This window comes from Sebastes fasciatus, chromosome 5 (genome assembly GCF_043250625.1).
Source record: "Sebastes fasciatus isolate fSebFas1 chromosome 5, fSebFas1.pri, whole genome shotgun sequence".
NCBI classification, from domain to species: domain Eukaryota; kingdom Metazoa; phylum Chordata; class Actinopteri; order Perciformes; family Sebastidae; genus Sebastes; species Sebastes fasciatus.
Window position 1 is genome coordinate 36381351 of NC_133799.1, and position 27098 is coordinate 36408448.

Here is a 27098-nt window from a genome sequence, read left to right on the forward strand (position 1 = left end):
CACTTTGTAAAAGCCATTTATTTTACACAATGCTTTAACAAAAGTTTTTCACAACTATTCAGCAAATCCTCAACAGGTGTATTTAAAGTTGTAAGTATGTTTTTATAAATCCAAAAAAAAGACATAATGGGTAAAACAACAGATATACTGAGATCAGAGCAACACCACACTGGTGGTTTCATCATTCCAAACCCACTGCCATGCTATAAATAACTCTGTAACAATCGCATGCAACCAACAACCCCTCACAGCTACAGAACAGCATTTGTCACAGTAAAGTGCCTTTTTCCCCAAAGTTTGTAGACCCCATTTACAATATAATACAAAACTTCCAGTCATTTCCAGTTCAAACACAATAAAGAGAAGTAAAAGGAGAGACATGCTGAAAGCTGAAAAAAATATATATTTTGTTTTGGCTTCTAGCACTTATTCAAATTCCCTTTAGTCCACTTTAGAAACAATAACGGATTAATTATCAATAATTAAAAACATAACGATGATCACCAATCCTAGGACACTCGTCTGTGAAATGTCCAAAACACTTACCTGTAAACTATAACCCCATTTGTAAAATGAAAAACGTTCAAGTCTTGAACAACCATAAGGCATGAAGGAGCAATGGCTCAAACTCGTACAGCTTTAAGATGCATAGAAGATGTGATATGAGACAAATGGAACAGAGGCAGATAGTGTGAACGTAGGAAATGGACTATGTTTGATCATTCCAGCTAATGAAATACTAAGAAGAACACAACTTTCCTTTTTAAAGTCAAATATTTAGCTCACAAAGCATGCTATGTGGCACATCATAATCAACCTTCAAATCCCTTCATCTGCAAAATAACCAACCAAACAAACAAACAAACAAACCCTCCACAGTGAAAGAACAAAATGACAATTCAAGTGCTGCATCTGGGTGTGCTCTCTTCTCCCACTAAATACCACAGCACACACAATCTTGACAACAATAATCATAATATACTGTGACTGCACAACTGATTCATTGTATGTTCAAAATGGAGTGCAACGTGTTGTGACTGATTTTTACGAAACTTTGCTTTTGGAAGCCCATTTCTGCCAAAATAAATAAATAAATAGGATCAACAAAAAAGTTGAGAATAATTTAAATAAATATAAATATATACTTGTGGTGAGTCAAAATAATAAAAGACATGCGAAATCAAAGTCAAACTTCTGAGATACTAATTAAAAATGATTAAAAGGTGCAGTGTGTAGGATTTGGCTGCATCTAGCGGTCAGGTTGCAGATTACAACCAACTGAAACTTCTCCCGTTTGCCAAACGTGTTGGAGAACTACGTTTGGTTTGTCCGTTCTGGGCAACTGTAGAATCAGTGAAGCAGTGAAGAAGACCCGCTCCGTATGGAGATATAAGGGCTCATTCTAAGGTAACAAAAACACAACGATTCTTAGTTTTGGGTGATTATACACTAAAGAAAACACTATTAATAATATATTCCATATCTGCCAATAGATCCTCCTAAATGCTACACACTGTTCCTTTAAATACTAATTCAAAATAGTTAAATACTACGTCAAATGTCTTGTCTTACATACGGTAAGTCAAAACAAGACAAAAAGTGAAATATTGACTTCCCTCAAAATTAATGTATACCAAGTCAACGTTTTTTATTTTTAAGTAAAAAATAAAGACAAAAACAAGAAAATGACTGAATTTTGACTTTCCAGCCTAAGATTTCATCAAGTTGTTCTTTTCTGGCAGGAATAAGTGGCAAAGTTTCAAATACTCCGGCAGCATTTTCTAATTTTCCTTGGATAGAACCACATCTGCATGGTTAATAATTAAAGGTCAAAATCCACCGGAATTTTTGCTATCTGGAGTCTGAGTGTTTGGGATCTTTTTTTTTACCATGGATAAAAGAAGCAGAATAAATTAAATGATCAGACCTGAACTTTAATATAAAGCAATGCTAGCTCTCAAACAGTAAAGTCAACAGTTTGCATCACATTTTCAGGTAAACCCAACATGGAGGGTTTGCAAATGCACATGTTGTTTTTATCATGTACATATCATGAATGGGTTATAAGAACTGGATACTGGACCCCAAGAAAGCGCCTATTCAGTATGAGAAGAATTGCTTGACTGGTGCATACGCCAACAAAAAGTTTTCTGGCTCCCAGTTTTTATTATACATCCATGGTATATATTCACGACAGATACATTCTGTAGTGTATACACTAGTCTAACACCTGTTGTACAGGCAGTGCGTGAGCCTGTTGGCCTGTGAAGGTGATGCAGACTGTTGACAGTGTTTCCTGGCGTGACTTCTCTCAGTGTGATCACTCGGCACAAGCAGCGGCAGTAATGATAGCAGCAGTGAGGCACAGCTCAGTTTGAGCTGCTATAGAGACGCGAAGTCCCGCCCCTTCTGGTGGACCACCATGGGACCTTATTTTGGAACAAATATGAACGGTAGTCAACAGAGAGACACATATATTTTTTTTATCCTGTTTGAATCACGCATATGATGTTTATCAATTTAAAACATCGTTTTGCAAGTCAAGAAAGTCGCAGTTGAAGTGTCAGACTGTGAAAATACGTAATCAGAAAGACTACACATCCAAAAGTTACGTACTGGGATGGACTCGCACCAGCAACGGGTCTGATCCTTCTTTCTCTTCCCGGCTGATAAAAAGACCAGGAGTCGCTGGATAAAACACATCAGGTCAGATAACGTTTCATTTGTGCGTTGAACATAGCTAGGTTAGTGTTGGTGATATACATAGTACGAGACGAGAGATGTAGTTCACTGGGCGGTTTCACACAAAACTAAATGATACTAAGACAAACTGAGACCGTCTTGACTGTCTGTCTTGCCTCTCCGTTGACTACCGTACATATTTGTTCCGAAATAAGGTCCCATGGGGTCCACCGGGAGGGGAGGGACTTCGCCTCTCTATGATGATCATCTCAGCTGAATGGAGGGGAAGCAGCACAGCTAACTTTGAACAGCACGTCATCATCATCATCACCCCCATCACCAGACCACAGTCACATGGCATTAAAAGAATTGTCCTCTCCGTCTTCTGTTCTCGTTCCTCCATGGCGGACCTCGTGTGGGGCTGTCGTCTACTCCGTTGAACGGTGATGTGTCAGGTGATGTGTCGGTTACTCATCGTCCCATGATTGCTGTAGCAGGAAGTTAGCAGCTAGGTTCTCGTTCTTTTCGCAGGCGAAGTAAGCCTGGATGACTAAGCCTTCAGGAAAGCCCAGCGCTTTTAACTGGAACACAACACACGTGTTCATGTTACACACAAACACACACCAGTACCGCTGTGTCTGAGACCGATTCTGGTAAGGGCACACACACTTACACATGCATGTAAACACATCACTACAGGATATAACTGGAACCCAGGGGTAATTGCTCATTACACAATGATGTGTCACATGACTGCACACCATACACTCTGATCAAAATAGGAGGAATACAGATAGAGCAATACTCACTTCAGTATACAAAACTTTTCTTGTTGAAAAGAAAAATGTATATTTTATCATAGGTTTACGTGCTTTAGCAGACCATTAATAAGTAAATTTCACCCTATTTTGATCATATTTTGTGCATTTTTTCAGATTCAATTCAATGGAACTTAAAGGGGAACTTCTGTATTTTTCAACCTGGACCCTATTTTCAAATGTTTTTGTGTCTAACTGACTAATAGGGACAACAATTTCTGAAACTGATCCAGTATTGAGGGAGAGCGCTGTAGACGGCAGCTGCTCAACGGGCTGCAATGTAATCCTATTGGGGCAAGCTGGCACCGTCATTTACGTCCACTAAAAGTGCTTGTTTTTGCCATGACAGGCTCTGATTGTTATTATAAGTGTCTGACATTATGGACAGAGAGTCGCTCAAGGAGAAGTCTCGTTGTGAAATCTGGCGAGGTGACGTGTTGCCGGAATACAACGGTGGAATAGTGGAATACATCCATGGTGGAAACAGACAGTTTGTTGTGTTGGAGTACAGAATGTGTAGCTTAGTGTTATCTAAAAGATTTATAATGTCATGGCTGAATATTTAGATGATTTCCACAATGTGGATGAGGTCTTTGAATTCGATGTTTTTATTTGAGCCAGAGTATACAGATATTCAGATTTCACAATGAGACTTCTCCTCGAGCGGGACTTGGACACAATTACAACCAGACCGGATCAAGAGAAAGGTGAGAAAGGGTAGGGTCCTTTCAATAATGTTGTCACACACTTAGAATAACAATCTGAGCCTGTCAGACGCAAAAACAAGCACTTTAAGTGAATATAACGTTACATTGACGCTGCTCACGTGCAATCGTAGTTCGTTTCAAGTCTGCCGCTTACAGAGTTCTCCCTCAATACTGGACCAGTTTCAGAAATTGTTGTCACTATTAGTCACTTAGACACAAAAATATGGGGAAATAAGGTCCAGGTTGAAAAATACTGAAATTACCCTTTGATACAGATACTGGTAACTGACCCTCTCAATGGCCTCCTTCTCCTGTGGGGTGACCTGGATGTAGTTGGTTTGTGGGGACCCCTGGGCCTCAGCCCCCTCCCCTGCCGTGTCTCCACCTCGTGGCTCATTCAGCATCTGCACAAAACGCTCCTGGTGCCGTGTGATTTGCTGCAAGTAATACACACAAACAACATAAATACTACAATCTAGCTAATATTTAAGTTCCCAGTACCTAGCACAAATGATACAGAACAGCTGGTTATGATTACTGATCAGCTACCCATTCAAACAGTAGACAGTAGACATGGTAAGCATGGTGACGTCCATCATTTTGAAGATGTATTTGGTCAGACTTTTGCAGTGGTGGTAGAAGTATTCAGATCCTTTAATGAAATAAAAGTACTAATACCACACTGTAAAAAATACTCCACTACAGGTAAAAGTACTGCATTCAAAACCTCACTTAGGTAAAAGTATGTCAGTATTATCAGCTAAATGTACTTAAAGTGGCAGTAGTCAGTATATTTTTGGCATCATTGGGCAAAAATCCCATAATAACCTTTCAGCATATTGTAATTCAAGTGTTCTGAGAGATAACTAGACTTCTGTTCATCCTCATGGCTCTGTTTTCAGGCTTTAGAACATCTAGCCCGTGACAGGAGACTTTGACCAATCACAGGTCATTCCATTGAGAGAGAGCGTTCCTATTGGCTGTGCTCCGGTCACCGGAACTTGGCGCTCCTTCACCGGATTTCACAATGGCTACGGGGTCACAAACTTTCTCATATTACAGCTAAACCGTGCACTACAAGATGATTCTGAAAACATCTGAGGAGAGAAATAGGCATTACAGTAACAGAATATTGATTCATATTTGATCAGCGCTGCCTAGTTTGACCGTTTGATCGGAGTTCACGAGTGATTGACAGCCGGCTCTCATAGACAGAAGCTGGACAGCAGACCTCAGATCAGCTCTTACTGCTTGTTTTCCTCCGGTCTGTGAAATCTTGCAGAGGTCGTTAGGAGCACCGGAGGACACAGAGGAACATGATTTTTTCCAGGTTACCTGTTTCATGTACTACTGTCATGATATAGCGACCGTTTTATAAAAATAACTTTTTTTTTAATCATATTTGCTCCAATCTGGCCTACTGATGCTTTAAAGTAAAAGTATTCATTCATTGTGCAGTAAAATGTTCCCTGTCATTGTTTTATTATTATATCTGATGTTTCTGGATTAATATTACAGCTGCATTAATGTGCATGTTGCATTTTACTGCTGTAGATGTTTACGGCTGTGCTAATTTTAACCCCTTTATATACTGTTGGCTGGTTTAATCTACAGCGATGCATCATATTCTATAAAATCATCATATGTTTGTAGCGTTGCTGTCCTGTGAGAACCACATATCTCTAAAAAAAAATCAACTCTTCATGGTGTCAAAAGAGCAGCCCTGTTTTCAGCTATGTGACGATGCATTTTCCAGCTGATCCAAGAGGCTTTTTAAAGCTTTAAAGTTCATTTAGCTGAAGAAGTAGGAGAATTTTCTCAACTCATAAAGGAACACTTCATCCTTCAGTTTATCACAAACATTCAGCATCAAGTCATCTGGAGATACAGGATTTTCAATGAGATGTAGTGGAGTATAATTATAAAGTTGCAGAGAATAGAAATACTCAAGTAAAGTACTAGTACCTCAAATTTGAACTTAAGTACTAGCACATGAGGAAACTTTCATAACACCACTGGACTTTTGTAGCATTACTAGATTGGTCACAATTGCAAAATATTATTCAAATATATGCTTGGTTGCTATGTATTTGAATTAAATAGATATATCATGTACAATATTCCTTTCTTATCGAGTGTTGATGCTTTCATAACAAAAATTTTCCACTGGATATAGTGAGGGATTAAATTCAATAGTACGACCACGTATTGAGGCTGTAGGTAGTAGGTAAAAAAATAAAATAAATTACAGATCATGGGGAGGGGGGTAATATACAGAAAAAAAAAAACTCTGAATTTCCAAGATGAAAGTCGTAAATTTACGAGAAAAAAGCTTGGATATTCTCTGAGATTACTGTGGCAAATTTATGAGAAAAATAACTCACAATTTTGCCAGATTATAAAGAGAAAAAATCATAATAAATAATACTTTTCCCTGGGCTCACAGACTTACTTCTCTTACTGCTATGTTAACCGTTTTTGAAATATCTTACTAACAGAAAAACAGAGCAACTTTAGCCCCTGTCAGAGACCCGGTGCAGCGTGGTGAGTGTGCTGGTGCGGTACCTGCAGCAGCTGCGGGTTGTCTCTGCCTAGCTGCTGCAGAAGGGCCGGTAGGAGGGCCGGGTTCTGCTGGATGATCTGTCTCATCTGCTGGAACTGAGGCTGGTTCCTCAGGAACTCCAGAGGGTTCCCTGTAGAGACAGAGCCTCCGCCAGCAGAGGGAAGCTGGCTGCCAGACACTGGCCCTGCTGGGGAGAGGACGGGCTGGTTACTGCTGGTGTGCTGTTGTTTACTAGGGCTGTCCCCAATACTGTTTTTTGGGCTTCGGAGGTTCGGTGAGATATATTCAAAGGTATTTGAAGCTTCGTAGTGCAGCGCAACGCAGCAGGCTGACATGTTCTTCTATCTGTCTGTCCCGCTGCCACACTACTGTACACTCATGTACCTCTACACACAACAAACAGCGATATCGGTCTGTGAATAACTAATAATAATTAATGTTGAATATGAATAATATGGTGGGATTATTTATTATTTGATGGACTCATTTGGGATTTATATTTAATTTTTTAGTACATACTTATATTAAAAAAAAACAGAAGCATTCGAATACTGATTTGGAGGTTATTTACCATGGCAACGGTTGAAGCCTCGAAGCATTTGGCTTAGCCCTATTGTTTAGTGTGATAGAGTCCATTTTCTGGGAGACAAACTAACCAGAAGGGAAAGTCTGTTTCTGAATAGTTCAGCGTATTAAATATCTGACAAATCAAGGTACTTAATCAAATTGGTGCTAAAATCAAATAAATATCCACCGTTGCCATGAAGCAGTCCTGCTCACTGATTTGCAACATCGCCCACAATGGGAATGGTCCAACTGCAGAGCTCTCTCGTGGGGATCTGAGTTCTGAGAGCCAATGGGAAGAGCCTACAGTCCCCAGGAGGAATGAGCATTACTTCCATTAGAGGCCCTTTTTTCATAAAAAAAAGCTTCATGTAGCAAAATGTATGAGGGTAGCAGCCAATCCCAAAGCCTCGCTGAATATAGTTGGACCAGGACAATTATTATAAAATTAGATTATATATAAGATTATAATATACACACTGAAAGACATTTTTTATCTGTTCAAAATGTACCTTAAAGTGAGATTTGTCAAGTATTTTATCCTCTTATCAACATGGGAGTGGACTAATATGCTGTTTTATGCAAATGTATGTATATATTTATTATTGGAAATCAATTAACAACATAAAAAAATGACAGATATTGTGAAATTATTTGCACTAACACGTTATTATCATGTTAACACAAATTTGTTTTAACGCCACTAATTCCTTTAATGCATCAACACAAGTTACGTTTAATTTTGGCGAGGAAAAACTGTCATGTCCATTTTTAAAGGGGCCCCTTGACCTCTGACCTCCAGATATGTGAATGTAAATGGGTTCTATGGGTACCCACGAGTCTCCCCTTTACAGACATGCCCACTTTATGATAATCACATGCAGTTTGGGGCAAGTCAGTCAAGTCAGCACACTGACACACTGACAGCTGTTGTTGCCTGTTGGGCTGCAGTTTGACATGTTATAATTGGAGCATATTGTTTTATGCTAAATGCAGTACCTGTGAGGGTTTCTGGACAATATCTGTTATTGTTTTGTGTTGTGAATTGATTTCCAATAATAAATATATACATACATTTCCATGAAGCAGCATATTTGCCCACTCCCATGTTGATAAGAGGATTAAATACTTGACGAATCTCCCTTTAAGGTACATTTCGAACAGATACAAAAATATGTGATTAATTTACGATTAATCGTGATTAAATATTTGAATCAATTGACAGCCCTAACATATAGTGTAAAAGTCGACATAAATAGAGGTGATAAATGTGCGCTCTTACTGGTTGAGGTTGCTGGTGGCTGCCGTGGTTCTTCTGTAGCAGGGGTTGGGGGGTTGGATGGAGCACTCTGTCTAACCGGCTCCTGAGGTGGCAGATCACTGGCCTCTACTGGAATACCCTGCAGTTCATAAACATTTACTTCACACTCTAGAATACAGAGGCAGGCGGCTGGGAATAAAACAGAGGGGCTGGTTACGTCCTCACCGTGAGCAGATACTCCACTGCTCGGTCTGGGTTGTTGTAACTGGCTCTGAGTGCAGCGACTACCTGCTCCCGCTCGTAACCCATAGACATGATCTCTGACACCAGGTTCTCATAGGCTGGACCTGTTACTGTGGAAACAACACGAGAGGTAGGACAGAGACAAAGGAGGCCAAATTAGTTGCACGTTTATTCTATATTTTTGGCACTACATTTTATCGTCAAGCTTTGGGCGATGCAAACAGCCATGAGCCACATCCTACCGATTTATGTGGGTGGAATTAGGCCTGCTGCATCTGACAATTACATGGCCAGTGTCTTAGGCTAGTGGTTCCCAAAGTGGGGTCCGGGGGTCCCCGAGCCAAAAGGGGAATCATTTATTTTCACTATAATTCTATCCATAGGTAACACGATGACAGAAAGTTTGACTATTTTAGTCAAGGGTTTAATACACGTTCTGTAATAACAAAAAACAACGATTAGATGGGGGACCCTGGGAAAAAATCTTATCACATTGGGGTTCTTGGGCTAATTTGTGTCAGTTTAGGGATCCTTGACGTGAAAAGGTTTGGGAACCAATACCATCAATGTCTACAAGGAGACACTGTCCCATTTGGACAATTCATTGTGTCGAGACTAAAGAAACACAAAAGGCGCAGCGCTGTTGGGAGATCAGGGAGGCAGCGAGATGCAGCGGGGAGCAACACTTTGTCTTTCCATGTGGTTGGACAACATGTCATACTAGCCAGTTCATTCAATCTACCAACCGGGCACTAAGGTTTAAAGGTGCTATTGATAACATCGATAACATTCAGCCACTAGATGTTGTATTCTCCCTCCCCTGTTCCATTGCATTCACTTCACAACAAGTGGTTGCCAGTTCGTTGCACAACCTACATATTTTATGGTTGAGTCGAATGACTTAGAGACAGAGAGTCATGTCCAGTGATGAATCTTTTGTGGTAGACATAGGGGTTGATCACACGTCGCTGCAGGACACGGCCGCTTCAAAAACGCTTTGGAAAAGGGCGTCGGGCAAATCAGCTGATGCGCCTGTGGGGTGGGGTCTACCTGCTTAACAGGGCGATCAAATGTGATAATGAAAAATGTGGCCTCTCTCTCTCTTGCTCAAAGACAGTGGTCTACATGAAACTACCACGAAATAAGTTATGAATCCCCCCCTTTCCTTTCACAGTCTAACAGCTAAGCACGGCACGCACACCCCCTCCCCGCTGCCGTAGTTTCAGCTCGGAGATCAGCTGTTCTAACAGCGGATTCTAACAGTGGAGTCATTCCAACAATCACCAACTCTGGTTTGGTCGGCCACCCACTTCTAAACCCCCTCTGATGTGCATCTTCGGTATACATTGTTTGAGGGAACTATAATGTTAGGTAACTGGACACAACTGTCACTAATGCTAAGATGCTAGCGTAGCTCCTCAGGGATTGAGGGTGACAACACATTAGTTTAGGTTGTAAGGATTATGGCTGCTGGTAGTTGTTGTTGATTTTGTTTTGAATTGTAATTTTATGGGTTATTGTTGTTTGGATGATTAAGCTAAGACAGCTAATATGTGCTAACGTTAGTTGTCACTTGTTGCCACGGTAGATATTCACATGTTGTGCAGCCTGATGGAGACACCAGTGTTAAAATCAGACATTTATCTGTTATTTCCACACAAACTGGCAACTGGATCACTGTCGACACAGACACACCACGTGATACCAACGTTGTTATACTATTGGCTCACAAGCCTTGTTAGAAGTGGGAACCGCACGTTTTTAAATGATTCATATCCAATCATATTAATTAAAAGAAAAGCCATACTTTTATCCGGCACCTTTCTAAAAGCTCTGTGGATGTTTTATTATTTTTTAATTATTATCTACATAAAATTTGTATCAAAAACACCTTTAAAGTAAAAAGCCAAAGCAATATAAGCAACGCAGTGGTATTTTTTTTCCATTTATGACAGAGGGAAGAAAAATCATAGAAATATTACCCAGTATTGACGCTGCTTCTTCAAGGAGACCCAGTTCATCAACGAGGCTTTGAGAGAAATCAACAAAGAAAAGGAGCCAGAGTAAATCCACATACCAAAGTCCATATAATTACAGTTAGAATCTGATTTAAAGACAAGAAGTCTACCTGGCTCTGTGAGGCTAAATGCTAACATTCTCACAGTGACAATGCTGACATGCTGATGTTCAGCAGGTTTAATGCTCACCAGTGTTGCCAGATGTACGATAATTATAAAACTATTTGTATGATATTTTGCCCTCTTTACGATGTACGATCAATAATGCCATAAAGTGTCAAAATACGATAATTTGAACATTTTGTGATGCTTACATTTGGTAGTTGGTTTTAGTCTACGCCGTCTCATTTTAATTCATTTCCGGATAGCAAAATATGGATCACACGTCTGTGTTTACGCGTCTCTTTTAACGTGCTTGGTGTAGGCTAAGATGTTGATGAACGGGACACGCGATCACGGCTGTCTTTCTCTCTCCCTCCTGTCTTGTAAATTAATTTTGTAATAAAGGCTATTACAAAGAATGTTAGAGTGATGGACGTATGGACACATACCCCCCTTCCACAATCTCATAGCTATGTCAGTTTGCTTTAAAAGAAAAAAAATCCCAATGTGGGTAGAATTGTCGGCATGTCAAGAAGTCGTTTAAATACGTGTTTTGTAAAATTACACATTTACACATATTTGTTCTCTTGGTTATGGCTCACGTACCATCATTTTCCTCAAAATACGATCATTTTAAGCCTCTGGTATGATAGATTAACATTTCCCATATGGCATTAGATTATTACAATTCATCTTGAGGGGAACATAAATGTTCTGTACAAAATGTAAAAGCAATTCTTCCAATACTTGTTGAGATATTTCAGTCGCTGGCATGGCTAAAAATTCTAAAGGCACGGTCACACATGTACAAAATTAAAATTCACCTCTCGGGCAGCTCCATTCTATGCGAGCAACGGGGCCAAAAAAAACATTTGCTTCCGGTTGCAAAGCAAATTTGCATCTTCGCATTCTCTTGGACTTCAACTTTGGTGAATTGCCAGGCGGATATCGCCTCGTTAGGCGATGGCCACTCGCCTCACAAATGTGAATTTGCTTCGCAACTGGAAGCGAATCAATGTTTTTTTTTGCCCCGTCACTCGCATAGAATGGAAGTGAATGGGAGGTGAATGTTAATTTTGTGCATGTGTGACTATGCCTTTACGCTGTTTTATGATGGAGCAACAGCAGCAACAGCATATTTAAACTGCGCAGCAACTTGCTCTCTGTTAAAGACACAATAATCCTGATTCTCTGTAGAAAGCAACGGCTAAGAGTTTTTATGCCATTTGAACTTGTTCAAAAGAAATGAACCATCTAAACCAGGTTCCCATGATCACAACACAAGCTTTCCTAGCTAACCCAGGTTTCCTAACATAGGACATTTTAAACAGGTTTTCTTGGACAGTCGGAAAACGGATGAAACTCTCAGTGTAAGTAAACATGGGATTCTCCAACCTGGAAGCAGTGGAGTGGACTTGTGCAGTGGCAGACGGTTCATTCTCAGGGTCTTCCGTTGGCTTTTCTTCTGGCTGAGTAGTAGGGGTGGGGCGGTCTGCGGGGTCTGGGGCCGGGTCCCTCTGGACAGCTTCAGCAGCTGGAGCCGGGGCAGAGGCTGGAGTAGAATCTGTAGCCGAGGCCGCAGCCGGAGCTGAGTCTGGGGCTGTGTTGGAGTCCAGAGCTGCTTTTGCTTCAACAGAAGCCAGGGGGGTGTTTTCTGGGACCGGGGGCGGGGATTCAGAGGGAGGCACTGACTGTGGGGCAGGTGTGGGTGCAGACTCTGTTTGTGTTGGTGTGGAGGGCACTTGTGTTGGGCCAGAGGCCGGTGCTGGGTCTGAGGCTGGGGGTGGTGCTGGAGCTGCAGCTGGTTGGGGAGTTGGCTGAGGGGCTGCTTGTGGAGGAGGGGCTGCTTTAGGCTAAAAACACATTTGAGAATTGATGACCACAGGTAAGTAAGTAAGTAAGTAAGTAAAGCTTTATTTATATAGCACCTTTCAAAAACACACCGTTACAAAGTGCTTCACACAAATGAAACATCAAACAATGATAAAAACAAGGAAACATTACAATATGAAACACAGAAACAATGAGAAACAGATCAAACACAAACAGACAAACACACATGTGGATGCGGGGGGTGGAACAAGGAGATCAGTAATGTAACTGGGGGGCGAGGTCATGCAGTGCCTTAAATGTAATTAGCAAGATCTTAAAGTTGATTCTGAATTTTACAGGGAGCCAATGGAGGGATGCCAGAACAGGGGTGATGTGAGACCGATGGCTAGTTCTGGTTAATAACCTGGTTGCTGCATTTTGAACCACCTGTAGGTGCAGGTGTAGAGGGAATTACACTAGTAATAGTAAATAGGTAGCAGCACTGCATTGTTCATCTCACTCAACTAGGCCTGGCTCTTAAGTTTGTACATTCCCAGTTATTTTTCCATATCAGTATTATCTTATCTCAAATAAAAGCTGGTATTCAAATAATGGCACACCACTAATTCCATCTGTACAACAATAGAGTCATGTCACATTGTCACAGTCACGGGTCTTCGTTTGTCATTTTGCCGGGGTGACGAGCAGAGATATGAGAGTACGCATGAGAGTGGCGTACTTCAGATAATAGACGACCTAAGGAATGGTATCAACTACGTCATGGTTAGAGGGCTAAATAATGCTACGTTTGGCTAAATTTTGGTGAGGAAAAACTGTCATGGCCATTTTCAAAGGGGTCCCTTGACCTCTGACCTCCAGATATGTGAATGGAAATGGGTTTTATGGGTACCCACGAGTCTCCCCTTTACATACATGCCCACTTTATGATAATCACATGCAGTTTGGGGCAAAAACCATGCATTTTTTTGCATGCAGTATAAATGTGTTATTGTCTCCTATTCTAAAATGTTGTGTTTGAATATTTCTGCATACTGGGGTCCCTAAACAGTCTTTGAATTACATAAATTCCAGGAATGGGATGCACCTTGAGCTGCTGGAAATGTGAAATGTCTACGGAGGAAGTGTTGAGTACCATTGACGTTGGCTTAATAGCAACCATAAACAGAAAGGTAAAAGACTGGAAATAATGAGTGAATAAAAACAGTGTTTCTGTTAAAAGAAATCTCAAAGCAGCAGAGTGGAGTACGACATGACTGTCTATTAAAAAAACAACAATCCACAGAGACACTAACCTTGGTAACCATGACCACCACAAAGTTTTTCTCATCGATTTTGTACTCTTTCAGCGGGGTGTCGTCGTTTAAGATTTTACCTGTGACATTCAAGCAGAAATCACAAATGAGAAAAGATTTATGACACAAGTTTTGAATAAGAAGCTCAAGATAGTCCTCAATATGGGAAAATATGGAACAGAATCAAACATAAGACAGTAAGTTGTTTGCACATATCAGAGGTGCACAGTGGATAAGCTATTATCCTACATAGCAATTTCTAGTACTGTGAGGTTTTAAGCACTTTTTTTGTTTGACCTCTGAACAGTTCATATATGCAGATGTCCATTTTTAAAGGCCCAGTGTGTAGGATTTAGTGGCATCTAGTGGTGAGGTTGCAGATTGCAACCAACTGAATACCTCTCCGCTCACCCCTCCCTTTCCAAGCGTGTCAGAGAACTACGGTGGCCTTCAGGTAACATAAAAACTCGAACGGCCCTCTCTAGAGCCAGTGTTTGGTTTGTCCGTTCTGGGCTACTGTAGAAACATTAGGACCCACTTCCTATGTGCATATGAACGGCTCATTCTAAGCTAACGAAAACACAACGATTCTTAGTTTCAGCTGATTATACACTGATGAAAACACAGTTATGAATATTATATTCCATTTCTGCTAATAGATCCTCCTAAATGCTACACACTGTACCTTTAAAGTGGCAGTAGGCAGTATATTTTTGGCATCATTGGGCAAAAATTCCATAATAACCTTTCGGTCTCAGACCGGAACTTGGCGTTCCTTCACCAGATTTCATATATCATTTTAACAAACACTTGCCAATTAAACAAACCAAGCATTTTCTAGGACCCTTGTATAACTGAATATGATAATTCAACGTGTGTTTTTTGTCTGTATCTCTGTTTAAGTCATCCTTTGGCTCACCTGCATAGATTAGTTTTTGTCCTGCAGCAGGAAATGCATCTTTTCCTCTGTCCTTCTCTATTTTCTCCTTCAGGGCTGCCACCTGATGAACATCAACAGAAGAAACCTTGATATTAATGGCACAGTTACTGAAACAGCTCCTTAAATGAAAATTAGAGAAATCTGTATTCAAATAAAACCTGTATTAAGCCAGTTGGCAGTTTGTATACCAGGGTTTCTGTCTAATCAACAATATAATAAGTATTATATTCAGTAAATGGAGAGAGAAGGGGGATTTTTTTGGTCCTTTTTTGTTTGTCTGTGCACTAAGGCTGGGAGTGTATTTTTTGTGTATTAAAAATCTAAATTTGTAAGTATAGTTTCCTTTGTTATTTGTATTTGAATATGGATCACTGTTTTACTGTTCATTTCTGTTTGTGTAAGTGGTCAAATCTACAGAAATACATTTTAAAAAACTCATTGGGAGAATTATAACAAGGTTAAATCAGTACACATTCTTGCAATTATTGACACCAAAGCTACCATATTTGTTAAACATTTCAAGTGCAGTGATCATGCCAGTGTGTTTTAGATTAACATAGATTAGATTCAACTTTATTGTCACTGCACTGAAGAAGTACCAGTACAACCAAATAGAGTTTAGCATCTAACCAGAGAGTGAAAACAGATAAACTAATGTACAAAATAAACATCAAACCAAAGGAGTAGTGGTAGAGAGAAGAGATGTAACAGTGATACATGGATGTTTGACCAGCAGTTTTTGGTAATGACAGAGCTGCATTAAAACAATATTTTCAGGGGGTTTTTTTTAAGCCAAAACATGTAATCCTAATAATTTACAGAGGTTTACTGGTGCGTAGTGCCAATGACTGTTATGGTCATAACACTTCACAGATAACATTATTAGTTCAATGTGTCTAATATAAAGTACTCCATGTTACTTATTATATGAATAGAAAAAAAATAGAAAAAGTATTTTCTCTTTTATTTAACAAAGATTTACTAATCAGCCTTCCCATTCCTACAGAGAGGAGGTTGGAAATATTGCATCGTCATTCATGGTGAGACCTGAAACAAGTCAAACACTGTAAAGCTCAAACAAAGCACAAACACCATTTCCGGTCGGGGTTTTCAATATAAAACCTCCATGTCGCTCATATAGTGTCCCCTTAGGAATACCGAAAAGAAACAGTCAAAAGAGCCAAACAGACTACACATCTGTTCTGTATTGTTTAGCAAATTAAAACATAACTATAGATACGATGTTCTTTATAGAGAGTACAGTATATGGTGTGTTTTGAAACGCTTGTAATTAATTTACAGATGTTAGGCTTTTACTTTGAAGGAAAACTTGCTCAGTTCCGGTCTTCCACGGGCTAACTGCAGCCACATTACCTCACATGAACTCAGTCACTCAGCTCCTGCTCAATTACTAACTTCTCTGACCGCGTATTTGTCCCATGTGCGTAAATATACATTTTAAAATGAGCACAATAACTCGCCAATGTCTTGTAAAGAGTTGAGCAGCCATAATATGTGTGTCAACAGTAGCTAAGATGCCCGGATGTATGCTCCAGTCACAATGACAGCCCTCCCGGCCTGACCGACCGTGTTTACTTCAGCCCCGTTAACTTCTACCGGTACTCACCGCCAGCTCTGGGTCGATTTCTATCTTGAACGTCTGCTGCTGGAGCGTCTTCAGTGTTATCGTCAGCATCTTGCCACGCAGTGTCAGAGGCAGCTGGGCTCAGATTCAGTGTAGTTTCTCGTCTGAAGCGGCTCTTTTGTGGCTCAGTACTGTATCTGTATCTATTTATCAGGTCTGGTCTAAACGTATGTGTGACTCAGCTGTCTCAGTGCCGCGGAGCAGGCTGGGTAAGGACGCCATCTACCGCTGGAGGCAAGGCACTACACGCTGCCGCCTTCAAGTGCTGTCGGACATACCCCTACTGTTGGAGAGCGCAGATAAATGAGTCAATAAAACGGTGTCATCATCTTTTCGTCCAGTTCATCTCTTCATGTTCTTGGTTTATCTGACCCCCTCACCTTTTTCTTTCAACCTCTTTCAAGAAGAAGTATCAGTAGTCAGGGATATCCTGACTTTTGGTCCCTTGTATGGGTTCCGAAAACAGGATTATTTTTTATGATTCATAATTTTATTGATTTAACAATAGAACAAATAAACAGATGATCTAATAAGCAAATGACATGAAAAAAACCATCTAAAACAAAAACCCAGGATTCCACAGTACACATCCCATAATGCAACTAATAGCATCTTTTATATCAGATTCATATTTTTACTGTAGTACTGACCATGATGAGTAAACTGACCTTTATGTGTAAAATCAATTGACTTTCCCTTTAAGAATCACATTCAGTTATTCAATTACTTATTACAAACTTATCTTAATCATACCATCTCATACTGTGCATAACTCAGTCAAATATTAGTGAACAGAGGTGCTGATGATAAGTATTTTTCAATTTCTGTTTCCATTGTAGCAGATACTTTGGTTAAAACCTACGGTGGGCCTTTAAATGACTGTACCTGCCTTGGATTATGGCACTATCATAGACGTGTGCTAAGTGGTAAAGCCAAGCATACAGCAGGCACTGGAGCAAAGACACCAACCATGACGTACCTAAAGACTTCTTTGTGTGTCTGCATCATGATGAATGAATGAATTCATACAAAGGGCACCATTTTTCTCATCTGGGTAGACGAGTTGTCAACTTGAACAACCGGGGTGACTAGTTTGTTGGCTTGAATTAAGACATTTGTCACATTCCACAGACTCTACGCTTCACTTTGTCCTGTGGTAAAGATGTAATCTCATTACTCTTTGAGGACTGACCAAAATGAGTCCGTAGCATAAAGTATCAAAAAGTGTCAAGTATTAGAAAGTTGATATTAAATGCTTGGGCAGATTCGTAAACTTGTGTACTTATTCTCTGATCAGATATTTCACAATTTCAATTAGAAACTTCTAACTTCATTGGGAAAAGTTTGTTTGTTTTTTAAACAGATTTTGCAAGGGTTCATGATTTTTTTCAGACTACCTGTCTCATGCACTACTGTCAGGATGTAGTAGTAATTATTATTTGCTTCAATCTGCCTACTCTCACTTTAAGTCAGTGGATGGCTGGAGAAAGATCAACGAGGACATTCACATCCAATGCCAGAGACAGATCTTCCCCATACAAAAATACCTGTTATCACATGACCGACGTTAGTGTTTCCAAGTGATGACATCTGAGCTGACTTGAATTTGCTGATGAAAGCTGTGTGATGTGGTTGAAGGTCCCATGGTCAAGAATAAACTTATTCAAGGGTATAAAAGTTGTTTACAGTATGTTCAAATTTTATAACACCCCAGTAAAAAGAAGGGTGGATACTGTAGGTTTGCTTTGGCCACCAGAGTGCTCTAGGGATGGCCAACCAGGAAGTTAGCGTCCATTGGGTTTTGCATTATTGCAGAAAATAACCTCTGTGGCAAACAAACGTTTATGATACGTTTTGTTCAGAAAGATAATCTCCAAAAATGACACCACTTTTATGATTATTTTGAATTGTGAATGCAATCGGAAGAAGTAAAAAGCTAAAATTAGGCTATAAACGAACTACACCACAGGCGCGAGTATACACAACGAAGCTGTAAAGGAGGACGAGTCGGCGCGATGACCTTTAGTAGTCTCATTTAGCCACTTGTTAGAAACTGTCTTTTTTAAGACACCAAGACTTCAAAATTCACAAATTCAGTATTTATTGACGTTAAACTCTCTTCAGCTTGTGTTAACCACAGACCTGATTTCAGGCATCTAATTAAAAACCCATTGACCTCCAGATGAGGGAACCGGAGGTGATAAAATGCGAACTCATTTCCGGGTTTTTGGACTCATTCCTGTAGCACTCTATTCTATCACCTGTCAAACAGCTCCTTCACACCACACTGAAATAAGAGTGACCACTACCACTGGAAACAGGCGCCAGCTTGTAGAGAGAGGCTTCAATTTATTCACTGAAACTGAACAGTGTGCACCCACAGGACAGAACAATGAGGAAAATGGCGATTGTAAAAATCACAGTTTGTCTAATGCAGTCTCGCTCTCACACACACACACACACACACACACCGAGTTGGAGGAAGGACGTACACCCACAATCAGAGCTTTGGGATCAGACATGTTGTTTTCAGGGAATCGATGCAATGATTGAATAAATTATGACTTAAAAAACAGACAGTACTACATCACACAGGAGAAAGAAAAGTGCATGAACCAGACATCAGAGACGGACCCCTCGATTTACTGGACATCCCAACAAAGGCAATATGAAAGAAGGATTGGCTCTGTGAGTGACTGCAGGATGCACACACACTCACACACCGTGGGGACCGTTCAGTAAATCACATTAAATTAGAACACTCTCGACCGAAGCAGACACACAAACAGAAGGAAAAACAACACGTAAACCCCTTCTCCTTTCTCTAATTTCAAGGCTAAAAAAAGCAACAAGGGAATCAATAAAAAATAAATCTGACCTGACCCCACCTTCCACCCCTCCCCCGCCCCTACACCTGAATAAAAGGCTGCCGTATGAAAGGCCAGAGTCCATATAGGGCTTTCTGATGATTTGCTGTCGTTGGTTTGAACCTGCAGAGAGAAGCACACAGCAGTCCGCCAACCGCGTCCCTTTCCTCTACAACTCGTCCTTCTCTTTGATGTCCTCTTCTGTCCCGGCGTCCTCTTCCGTGTCCTCTTCGTGCTCGCCCTCTTCCTCCTCCTCCTCCTCCTCCTCGCCCTCTTCCTCCTCTTCTTCCTCCTCCTCACCCTCAGTGTCCTTCTTCTTGCTCTTCTCCTCCTCCTCCCTCACTTTCCTGTCCATGTCCTCCTGCTCGTCTCTCATCTTCTTCTCTGGTTCCTGGTGGGCAAAGAACACACATTGTTTTCATCTTTTCAACAGGTTGACGATACTGAATACGGTTCTCAAAACACACGCAGGGATTTGGATGTCAAGACACTTTTGATTCAAGTTAGAGATGTCACGAGAAGCGATACGTTGGTACCAAGTCGATGCCAAAATTCTGAAAATGTGACGGTACTAGTTTCTCTACAGTACCGTAGTGCCACCAGGGCTCGAGACTAACGGCGTACCGTCATCCCAGGGACGACAGAAAATGTGTTTGAGACGCAGTAAACTCGCTATCGACACGTCCAGAAGACGCACCCCATTTTCTCCCTGGTAATGCTACATAATGAACAACAGATCAGTGTTGAAGTCAGCAGGACGAGAGCTAGTTAAGGTTAGCTGTTAGCTCCGTGCAGGACTGTGCTGCTTACCGGCTGCTAACAGCTAACATTAACGGGAGGTGCCATTGATTTACATTATGATGTGTTCAGGCTCTATTCAGTAAAATTCGCATTGGGCTATGGTAAATTCTAACGTTATCACGATGTGTTAAAATGTAATCTTGTAAAATGTAGTTTTTGGTGAGAAACTTGAATAAATCCAGTTGTTTGATGCAGATGTTTTCACAGCAATATAAAATAGATATTAGAGAGGGAATTATGAGCTGTTTAACTTCATAACAAAAACCAGAATGCAAACGGTAATAAAAGGAGCGGACGTTGAAGTACATGGGATTTGTTGTGTTACTCTTGTTTTTTTACCATGGTAACTGTCTGCTCTAGTGTTGCTTTAGGACACTTCAGCATGTGGACAGAAGGAGCCAGAGATCCACGTTTAATGACTGACCTACTCTACCTCCTGAGCTACAGCTGGCTCCCCGTGGGACGACCACAGACATTGACTGGAGCCGTCCTGTTAGCTATACTAGCCACTGATTTGTTGATTTGTCACAGAGATGCCAGGCCCGTCAACAGGTCATCCCAGGAGTTAGCCTGTGACCTAGACCTAGCTTAACCTGCTAGCAGGCCATCACATCTCTGAAAGCAGACATTTTTCCATTTTAATGCCTTTTGTCAGAATTTGGAATGATCAAATTGCCCTCCTTGTTACTACTAACAATTATGGCTTCTTGATGTGCTTCACCAGGCAACAACCCCGAACAACTGGTACAAGTCGGTGGAGCAGAACCAACGAAGTAGGAAGTAGTGCCACTGGGACTCAAACCTAGTTGCAGAGGTGGGCGACAACTTTAGGCTGCTTTTCTTCACTTTTAGATACCTCCAGGTATTTGTGATGAGCATTTGTTTTGTAAACTGTTTTTGTTCTGTTTTTTTTTTAAGAGTATTTTTTGGGGCTTTAATTTCCTTTATTAGTGCAGCTGGAGGATGACAGGAAAGAGGCGAGAGAGAGGGGATGACGAGCAGTAAAAGGCCACGGGTTGGAATGAACCCCGGGCTGCTGCCGAGGACTCGGCCTACATGGGGTGCATGCTCTACCAGGTGAGCAAGAGGTCTTTAAAAAATTTATTAAAAAACTAAGCACATAAGCTAATTAAACAAATCAAATCAACAGATGAATTGTTAATAAAAGATATTGTCTTGTTTGGCCTAGAACACACAGTGTAGTGTATAACGGGCTCTACAGACTACGGGCTCTACTTTTTAGTACAGTCTTACCTTAGTAACTCCCCAGGTTTCCTTCCCAAACTCCTCTGCTTCTTTGACATCGTCACCGATCAGGAAGTTGTCAAAGACGGTGCCAGATTTAACCTGAACAAAGACAACAAACGCATTAGCATTGTTCACTCAAGGAATCCAGATAAATAATTATTCTTATCTCGTTTCAACTCAACTTGATCATCAGTTTTTAATCACTCAGCACCAAACAAGTCTGTATGTAAACTTAGGACCGGTGACTCAGTTATTACAGCTCTCAGTGGGTGAGTGATAATCATTACCTGCCACAGATCCAGGCCCAGAACTCCGATGGAATCAAACTTGTACATAGCGGCGTCGTTGGTGTACTCTGGGTTGTCGATCTCAGGGTGGACCCAGGCTCCTTTGTAGTCGGGGTTGTCAGCCTGCTTGGGTTTCCACTCGCCCTGCAAAGACCACACATGAGGGGTTAGGACTAGGGATGCTACTGGTTATTAGACCAATTCCATGATAGATGTATTACCCCCCTACTCCAAAGGCCTTTACACACTGGGGGTGGTTTTTTTTAGGGCAAATCATTCGCACGTCAATATATCTTTTCAAACTTTTGTTTTTGTCATGGGTACTTTCACAGAACGGGATTATTCTAACAGTCTTTTTCCAAAACGAGGTTGATTTTTCAGAGCTTTCGCACCACAAATAAAGATATCAACCAATCACGCTGTGCGGAACGGACATATTCATGACGTACACTACAGTGTACAACAACACAGAGGCTCCGTAGTTCGAACCAAGACGACAAACTTTATTACTCCTTTCAACAAAGGCAGCGCAGACCACATCCACGCCTTCTGTTCTTACCTTTCACAATAAAAGCCCTAGACATATACGCTGCGTAGCTGTTTACCAGAGGCAAATTCACTCAGATTTATTTCGTTAAAAAGAAACAATTTAGCTCAGACCGGCTGCCAGATGCTCTTGGTCAGTAGGATCCCAGTAGTTGGTCCTCTGCCTGCGCGAATCTATTCAAACCTTTAAGTGAAAAACTGCCGCAAATGTGCATCGCCGCAGGTACGAACACTTTTGATGTGAAATATTCGCTGCCGAGTATTTTGCATTTTCGTATGGTTTATTCATCACACGTCCGGTGCGTAAAGGCCTTAACCCTAACCCAAGGCTTAAAAATACATTAATTTCTTCTCACAAACACCGGTAAAAAGAATTTAAAATGGTGATGAAACATTGGTCTATAAAAGCTCCTCAGCTAGAACAGCCCTACCTTATACTCTGGGTTGGTGATCATGGCAGGCTCCCACTCTCCGTCCATGTCCACGTCCCAGTCTTCAGGCTTCTTGGCATCAGGGTCGGGGACGGTCTCTGGTTTGTCCCATTCCTGGGAGACAGCAGATAAAGAGTTAACCACTGAAGTTATAACATAGTGCACATCATAAAGCAGAGGTGTGGCCTGGTTCTGTACGTGTACTGTAACTACTAGCTTGATTTGATTGACTTTCTACTCAAGTTGCCTTTTTTTCCCTTCAATATAAGAGCTCACTGTTAGTCAAGATAAGATCATCCATTATTAAGTAATTGAACTTCCAACTGTGTTCAAAGAACCAAGTTCAAATGATCACATCTGCACTAGTTGCTCCTGAAGTTCTTAGGGTGCTTTGAGCAGGAACCTGACAGGCCACAGCCCTTCTCTAGCCTGACACATCTGGGACAACTGGGAACCTACTGCACATAGTACGTGGAGTCGGTGAAGTAGTATTTACGCGTTTTCTCCCTAAACGTGACACTTCCTATGTGACCGTTATATAAAGCTGATTTCCCTTTAGATGAACCACTCTACCCACCCAAACTGTCCTCAGAAAAGACCACTAAACCAGATTCTATCGTCAGATTAGCAATGAAATCGTAGACAGCAACTTAGTTTGACAACTGTTCCTAAGATGTGCGAGTCTATTAGCATCTATAATGTGACATTTCACTGTTCAGGCTGTCTAACAAAGAGTGTTCAGCACAGAAACTCGATACTGGCCATAATATACCGTTATAACTCGTGAGCAATGTTTAATATGCAGACTTTAGCACGATGCTGCATTTCTTCTGTCTAGCATTTCAATATCAAGAGTTTCACGAGACCTTGATGACCATAAGCTATCATAAAGCTAACGTTATGCTAGCAGGATTCAAAGTCAATGGGATGTGAGATGATTACTTATGCAACACAAACAGTGGGAAACCTCCGGGTCTGAAAAGTGAAGCCAATGCTGAAGTGCCTAAAAGCCTGACCCTACTTCTCTCTTGATTTATGACCTCAGTAAACATTGTAAACATGAGTTTATGGCCTCAGTCGCTAGTTTCAAATAAAAGTAGACGCTACAGCAGGGTATGCTTCAGGGCTTTCTCTATGTGCCTCTAAAAGATGTGAGCTGGGTCTGAAAAGAAACCAAGAATCTGGTTTACTGAATGATCTGGATAACTTTGAGTAACGCCCTGGGCCCCGTTCTTTGTGCGTGGATAACGGATTAGTCCAGATTAGAGTGTTGACAAGTCTGGATTTTTTGTGTTCTTTGAAGCTGGTTTAATAATGTCATTTTAAACCAGCTTCCTACTATCCCAGTACAAAGACCGGCGTCGGGATTTCCTACCTCAGGCTTGGTGTCGTTGGGGTCGTCGATCTTGGCCCTGTCGTCCCAGTCGCTGGGTTTCTTGGCCTCCGGGTCCTTGATCTTCTTTGCGGGCAGCATGTCCCAGTCTTCCTCCAGGGAGCCGGACTCCACCTTCTCGTTGTCGATCTTCACCTCGTACGTCTGGTCTGGATTCAGGATGAGTGTGTACAGGTGGGTCAGCTCGTCATCCTGGAGAGAAGTGGGGTAAAGGGGATTTACAGTGAGCAAGAATCTTTAAACTCATGTTCAAAAAAATCTAAAATGTTCACTAAGCTTCATAGCTACCTTGCATTTGATGTCTTTCTTGATGAGGTGGTTCTGGCCCTTGTAGTTGAAGATCACGTGAACCTTCTTTGTGCTGTATCCACAGATGTCAGGCCCTGGAGTCACAGGACATCTTATGTTATTTACTTCATTTAACATTATGAGGAAGCACGGTAATTTCAAAACAGCTGAATGTAAAAATAACATATCAGGAAAATGCATCAAGCATCCTTTCAAGTGCTCTCTCCTCACACAGGCCTCGGTGCCTCTGCAAGACAAGCATGACTCACCGAACATGATGTAATACTGAGAGTCTCCGTGCATGTTGCTCTGGTCGAGGTCGGAGGGGAAGATCTTGACGTAACCGCCTCCGCAGTCGATCTTCTGCTCGTGCTTGATGGTGAACTGGACGACCAGGGTCTTTCCCTCGTTGCTGAAGGGCTCAAAGCGGGCCGACAGGGCGTAAAAGCGGGCGTCCTGGCTGGTCTGGATACCTGGTGTAGGTACAGTTGAGGGGAAAAAAGGAATTAACGGCTTTGAGCAACAAGCGCTCTGAGCTATTCATGGCTTTTGTTTGTGACTGTGCTGCAGTTTCCTCTTGTAGAAATGGTTTGATTCTAATTTAAAGGAATCATGAATTGTCTCTGTGTGATAGAGATAGAACCAAGCCTGCATCAGCTGGGCACATTGACCTGCTCCAAGGCCACAGGACTCCAGGAGCCTGAACAGTTCCAGGATTACTGTGTATGAACTGGTTTGAGGCAGTTCCATTGAATATTTGTTTAGGAGTACACATCATTAAAGTACACTGTCAACTGCCATGACTAGTGTTGATCTTGTGGGGCCTTGTGACAAAAATATAGTTTCAGTTTCACATTAATTTTTTCTACAGTGCTTCCACATTATTTTTTTCTAATGTGCTTCCACATTAATTTTTTCTAAATTAATGTGTTTAATCAGATTACCACAGAGTAAGCCTGGGGCCACGGAGTATTCCAGCACAGAGGACTCGGGAGTCAGGGGTGTTAATAGGGCTCAGAGGCTAATTTATGCCCCTGACAGGTTATTCCAGCTGTTCCAGTTCTGGATCTAATCTCAGCACATACTTTACAGGGAAATTCCTTCTCTTTGTAGTGGCTGTACTGAGAGCAGGTCACCTCATTTACATACATTTGCACAATTGAACACAATCTGTAGGTATTTGAAATATTTGCATCAATTGTCTGTATGACAGATTACACAATAATTACCTTTATCAGCCTCAGCATCCCCATAGAACTTTCCAGCATTCAGTTTCCACTGGCCGTAGTCGGACTTGTGCTTGGACTCGGCCCACCGGCTGTTCCATCCATCTGAAACACAACAATCACCTGGTTACTGACTGCTGTTTCCTGTTGGCTCATACAATATTACTACACCACATTATGCATCTACTTTACTGCTTCTGATCCACACACATACTGCAAACCGGTTGAACTGAATATATAGACGATTTCACAATAAATGCTGAAATTTTGAGAGGGGTTTGGTGGGGAGGAGTGTCTCTCATTTATAAATATTTCACCACGAATACTGTTTTTTCTTTATTTTTTATATTTTAATTATTTTTTTTTTTTACATTTCTCGTCGAAGTTGTGCTTTCTCTAACTGGTTGGGCTCATTGAGGACAGTCATATACTCTTTAGTTTGAACAGGAACAGCTCTGAGACCAGCTGGATCTCATATGAGAGCCCACCATACGGTTCAGTGCAATATCAAAAGTGAAAGAATATCTGGACTCAGATAACAGGATGTCAACTCATGTCATAATCTGGTATTCCCCGTTCATTTTTAAAACATTAAAACATGGATTTAACGTTAGCATCGTTACTTTAGACAGTTTTCTTTAAGCTATAATGATCTGTGAGTGGACTAATAGACATAACGTGGCCTGGCCTTTAGTGATGGGTTAAATTAATGCAGTGAGCTTATTTAAGGAACATCTTTCTTTAAAAGACCAGATACTGAAGATAAACTACCACCTGAGAGTGTTAAAGGCAGACACTTCCATTTCCACTACACGATCATTCACCCATCACGTTAGGACAAGCAGACATTATAACAGGCTGTAAGTTACTGCACCTCCATCCGCAAACTGCTCCTTGAAGTAGACGGTGGCATCAACAGTGACAGATAGCGATGCAAAGACTGCGAGGATCGCCACGAACAGCTTCATGTCTGCAGCTTCTCTCCGGGACCAGGCAGCTGAAGAGGGAAGTTTGGAGGTGAAGTGAGCTAATAAAGCCGTGGAGATGTAACCTGAGTATTTCAACAGCGACTAGCCCTGCACAGATGGCCAAGGCTCATTGGACGAGCGGCCCGCCAATGAAATGAGACCACGAGTTTCGTTTCGGAAACGCTCGGCTCGTCTCGGACGGAGATCGGAGAGGGGCGGGGCCAAGAAGCAACTTTGCTCTCTCTCCTGTTGTGTTCAGGCACTATGGGGAGAGAGAAATACCCCGAGGAGGCTTCAGAGGTAAAAGCTTGTCGCCTCCACTGTGTGCGGTGTGATAGTAGCCTAAATACTACTACACTATGATAGTATTGGTCT

The 27098-nt window shown here is 41.4% G+C and overlaps 1 protein-coding gene across 1 annotated transcript; it reads right to left on the bottom strand.

Annotated features, from left to right (window-relative positions):
• LOC141768505 (uncharacterized) lies at positions 1-26838 on the bottom strand. Its single transcript, XM_074636834.1, has 19 exons — positions 26630-26838; positions 25759-25860; positions 24799-25002; positions 24530-24624; positions 24224-24433; positions 22849-22962; positions 21872-22015; positions 21591-21683; positions 19708-19926; positions 16651-16743; positions 15003-15084; positions 14084-14163; positions 12354-12811; positions 10821-10867; positions 8821-8948; positions 8617-8734; positions 6773-6957; positions 4498-4644; positions 1-3263 (listed from the first exon to the last, which is right to left on the bottom strand). The coding sequence occupies exons 1-19, from the start codon at positions 26721-26723 to the stop codon at positions 3150-3152; spliced, it is 2727 nt and encodes a 908-aa protein (XP_074492935.1). The 5' UTR covers positions 26724-26838; the 3' UTR covers positions 1-3149.
• Between the last annotated feature and the right edge of the window lie 260 nt (positions 26839-27098).

Excerpts from the sequence above, each read along its gene's own strand:
- LOC141768505 (XM_074636834.1), bottom strand. The coding sequence starts at position 26,723 with ATGAAGCTGTTCGTGGCGATCCTCGCAGTCTTTGCATCGCTATCTGTC. Across the intron at positions 24,434-24,529 it reads AGAAAGACATCAAATGCAAG|GATGACGAGCTGACCCACCT; the intron begins GTAGCTATGAAG and ends ACTTCTCTCCAG. Across the intron at positions 10,868-12,353 it reads GTCCACTCCACTGCTTCCAG|CCTCGTTGATGAACTGGGTC; the intron begins GTTGGAGAATCC and ends TTTCTCTCAAAG.